Source organism: Felis catus, chromosome A2 (assembly GCF_018350175.1).
Source record: "Felis catus isolate Fca126 chromosome A2, F.catus_Fca126_mat1.0, whole genome shotgun sequence".
In the NCBI taxonomy this organism is placed as follows: domain Eukaryota; kingdom Metazoa; phylum Chordata; class Mammalia; order Carnivora; family Felidae; genus Felis; species Felis catus.
This window is the reverse complement of record NC_058369.1, coordinates 6,978,566-6,983,027: the sequence shown is the minus strand read 5'-3', so window position 1 is coordinate 6,983,027 and position 4,462 is coordinate 6,978,566. Positions and strand designations below refer to the sequence as shown.

At 42.9% G+C, this 4,462-nt stretch overlaps 1 protein-coding gene across 1 annotated transcript; it reads right to left on the bottom strand.

Annotated features, from left to right (window-relative positions):
- Positions 1-3,185: 3,185 nt before the first annotated feature.
- LOC101084856 (olfactory receptor 7G3-like) lies at positions 3,186-4,147 on the bottom strand. Its single transcript, XM_006928381.5, has one exon. The coding sequence runs from the start codon at positions 4,122-4,124 to the stop codon at positions 3,186-3,188; it is 939 nt and encodes a 312-aa protein (XP_006928443.2). The 5' UTR covers positions 4,125-4,147.
- Between the last annotated feature and the right edge of the window lie 315 nt (positions 4,148-4,462).

The window sequence follows — 4,462 nt, the reverse complement described above, 5'->3', positions numbered from 1 at the left end:
ACCTCAGCAAATATCAATGGTTTACTTAAAGTATATATCCAGAACCAGCCCAGTTCTCACCATCTACACTGCTACCCTTTTGGTCCACACCTCTTTCAACTCTACCAAACTGTTGTAATGTCTTCTGTCTGGTCTCCCTGCCTCTGCCCTTATCCACATTGAACCCAGCCACCAGAGCAATTCTTTCGGAGCCTAAATTGGAACATATTAGTCCTCTGCTTAAATCTCTCTGATGGCTTCTTACTGATGTTGAGTATTTTCTATTTGCTACTCTAACCCATACTCTACCCTGGCCTGTTGCCCAGGAAGGTTGATCTATTTAGACTGCATCAAGAGATTTCTTTGCCCTCTGGCTTCCTATTGGGTTGGGCCAATGGGAAGCACTAGCAAGTTATCAGAGGAAAGAAGAGTGAGGCTTGGGTATGTATGCCCCATCTCCCCTCCTGTAGGTCTCTAAGGGCTGGCTGCACACCTCCGATCTCTACTCCTGTAATGCAGCCTTCTCTTCATACACTACTCCTTTGATTTCCCTAAACCCCACCCATACCTTTGTAAATATTGCCTTCTTGAGTTCTATTCAAGTTATTCTAAATTCAGTGTGTCATCTGAATGAACAAAGGGTACCAAAATGACCTCAAGAAAGAGGCTGTCATATAGGACTCTGAGGTTGGGTTGGTTACATATTTGAGGAGCTCATTGATGACCTCTTTGTGAGGGGGAACGAGGCATGGATGACACACTGCAGAGAGTGATATCACGATTACTCAAATTGTCATTCATGTCAGCATTAGATGAAGCACAGTTGCAAGTTTTGGGAAATGAAGTGGTATGGCCCCCACTTCATTTGCTGTGGCAATACTCATTATGAAATTTGTGGAGTCTCCTGCTTTTTAAGACATTTCCAGAGAGAGACACAGGTGAAGGGAGAAATAAAAAGCTGTAGATATACAGTGGAGACCATGCATAGAAAGTTAGAAATCTTGGGGGGAAAATGGGAATTTGCTGGGTGTGTGTCTGGTCTTGTCCTAGATAAACAGTGGGGTCACCAGTAAGTCTTATCTTAGTCACAATGGGGAAAGGAGGATGTTTGCAGTAAGTAGTTTCTGGAACTCAAAAGGGTAGGAGGTGGGGGGATTACTAGTCCTGGTTTTGTGGCAGCACAGGTAAAGTTGAATATTTCATTCTCCTTTACACGTTGATGTTGATATTTAACCACAGATATAAATGACTAGTTTATTCTAAGACATCTTACCTGTCTTCAATTATTTTTTTTCTTTTTCTTTTTACTTTTTACTTTTTTCTTTTTCTTTCTCTTTCTCTTTTTTCTTTCTCTTTCTCTTTTTCTTTTTCTTTTCTTTTTTCTTTCTTTCTTTCTTTTTTTTTTTTTTGAGCAGTGGTTCTCAATGAAGGATTGGATGTCATAGCAGTTTGGGTTGGGTGCTACTGGCATCTAGTGGTGGAACCAAGCTAAACATCCACCAATGGGCAGGACACTCCCACAACACAGATACACTGGGCTCCAAACCTGGTTAGTGCTCAGGCGAAGAGCAGGAGGTTGAATACAAAAATCGCTGTCTCTGCTTTGAGAACCAGGGCTTCACACGCTGGGCAACCATGTCTGAAAACCTAAACTTCTGAGATGCAGAAATCAAATGGGCTCTGAGGATTTTGAAGTGCATCTTGATTTCCCCTTGGAGTTACTGATCATTATTCATTTGTTAACTTGTATTCAAAACAGCAGCTCAAACCTGTAGGATTTTTATATGGAGTTTGTCAAATTTTAGTTATAAAAATTCAGAAGAAAGGGCTTCAGATTTTAGCTGAGATCCAGAAAAGGGCAGGAAGCAAAATTTTCTGTAATGGGCCATACAGTTAATATTGTAGGCTTTGTCGGTCTAAAGAAAATCTCACCTCCCCCTGTGCGTTCTCCTTTAACCTCACACAACACTCAAAACTACTTTGGATACTTCTGGCCTCTAAGTCTGTGTGTGTGTGTGTGTGTATGTGTGTGTGTGTGTGTGTTTCCCCCAGACTAAATGATTCTCACATTTTCTAGCTACCAGCTTGGTGTCCTGCAATTCAAGTTAGTTCTGACACTATCTATCTGGAGTTAGTGTCAGATCCCACAGGTTAAGGGTTCAGTCTCACAAACCACCCCATCCCACTTCAGATACCAATTGCAGTCCAGATTGTCACCTACGCTTCCGGCTGACCCGCTGTAAGTCAGAGGTTCCCTTAGTGCTTTCCTCTGGTTCAATGAATTTGCTAGAGCAGCTCACAGAATTCAGGAAAACAGGTTACTTATTAGATTACTGCTTTTTAACAAAGAATATTAAAGGATAGTAACGAACAGCTAGATAAAGAGATACCTACCTAGGGCAGCGTCTAGAAGTGTCCTGAACACAGGAGCTGGTGTCCTCGTGGAGTTTGGGGTGTTTCGCCCTCCTGGAACTTTTGATGTGTTCTTATTCACCAACTCAGAACCCTGTCTTTTTTTTTTAAATCATGGTTTCATTACATAGGTTTGATTGCTTGAATCATTGGTCATTGGTGATTGGGTCAGCCTCCAACACCTGGAGGTTGGGGTTTGGGGCTGAAATTTCCTTCTAATCACTGCTCTGTCTTACTGGCAACCTGCCCTGAAGCTATGAAGGAGCCACTTAGCCAAGAGTCATCTCATTAGCATACCAAGGACACTCTTATCACTTAGGAGATTCCAAGGAGTTCTGTGCCAGGAACCAGAGACAAAGACCAAATATTTTTCCATAGAGACAAAAGTTAGCCTTCTATTTATACAGATGTTCTCCCCCTGGCACTCTCAGAGAGCACACAGAACAGAGCCCAGAAAGTACTTCTCCTTAAAAAGATTGTTCCCTCCATAGAGCTAGCTTGGTACAGAAATTTAGCTTCAAGCCTAAGATAGCACTGAGTTAATAATCAGGTATGTAATATTAATTACTCTTCTCATTTTATAGGTGAATTGAACTCAGAGTTTAGTTAATAAATGAAAGGTGCTAAAACACAGGACAGTAGACCTTAATATAAAGCTATTTGACTTGACTTGAGAGCCAGGATTAACCACTTGACTAGAATTGAATTAGGGAGGAGTCAGGATTTCTAGCACACCCAGTACTTCATTTCCTTTCACTCATTCTAGAAGCCTACACACAAGTCAGATGACAGAATCATGAAAACGAAGACATTCCAGAGATGAGTTTCCTCAAGGCTCTCTTGATGTCCCTGTTCCTCAGGCTGTAGATAAAGGGGTTCATCATGGGAGTGACTACCGTGTACATCACTGAGGCCACTGCCCTCTTCCTGGGAGAGAGAGAAGATGCAGAACTAAGGTAGACTCCAACACAAGTCCCATAGAATAAGCAAACAACAGACAGGTGAGACCCACAGGTGGAAAAAGCTTTGAACTTTCCACCAGTTGATGGGATTCTCAAGATGGAAGAGACAATTCGGGTGTAAGAGAAAATTATCCCTGAGAGAGGACCAACACCCAACAGGCTAGTCACTAAATACACCAGGACGTTATTGATAAGAGTATCAGAACAGGCAAGTTCAAGGATTTGAGCAAGCTCACAGAAGAAATGGGGGATTTTCAAGTCTGTGCAGAAGGACAGGTGCACCAGCATCAGACTGTGGAGCAGGGCATTCATAATGCTAATGAACAAGGAGAGAAGAATCAGCAGGCCACAGAGGCGAGGGTTCATGATGACCCTGTAATGCAGAGGGTGGCAGATGGCCACATAGCGGTCATAAGCCATCGTAGTTAGGAGTAAATTGTCCATACATATAAAAACCATGAAAAAGTATACTTGAATGAGACAGCCTCCATAAGTGATAGATTTGCTCTGTGTTTGGATGTTCACCAGCATTTTGGGGACTATAGTGGAGGTGAAGGAGATGTCGACAAAGGACAGGTTGGAGAGGAAGAAGTACATGGGGGTGTGGAGGTGGGAGTCAGAGCTGACGGCCAGGATGATGAGCAGGTTCCCGAGCACGCTGACCAGGTACATGGACAGGAACAGCCCAAACAGGAGGGGCTGCAGTTTTGGATCCTCTGAGAGACCCAGGAGGAGGAATTCTGATACTTCTGTCTGGTTTTCTGATTCCATGTTGTTGAGGTGCCTGCTGAGTTAGAGACAGGAGTTAGTTACGATGAAACAGACACACAGACGTCACTTGCTTGAGAGACATCTTTTATTTATGCTTTAAATTCTAGTAATATTTAAACAATTCTTCCCATCAGGTTCGTCTACACCTTTTTTCCTTCACCAAATAAATATTGAGTGACTTCTATGTATCATCCATTTTTCTAATGCTAACATTAAAAATGAAGGGGCGCCTGGGTGGCTCAGTCAGTTAAATGTCTGACTTCCACTCGGGTCATGATCTCATGCTCCTGAGTTCAAGCCCCAGGCTCTAGGCTGACAGCTCAGAGTCTGGAGCCTGC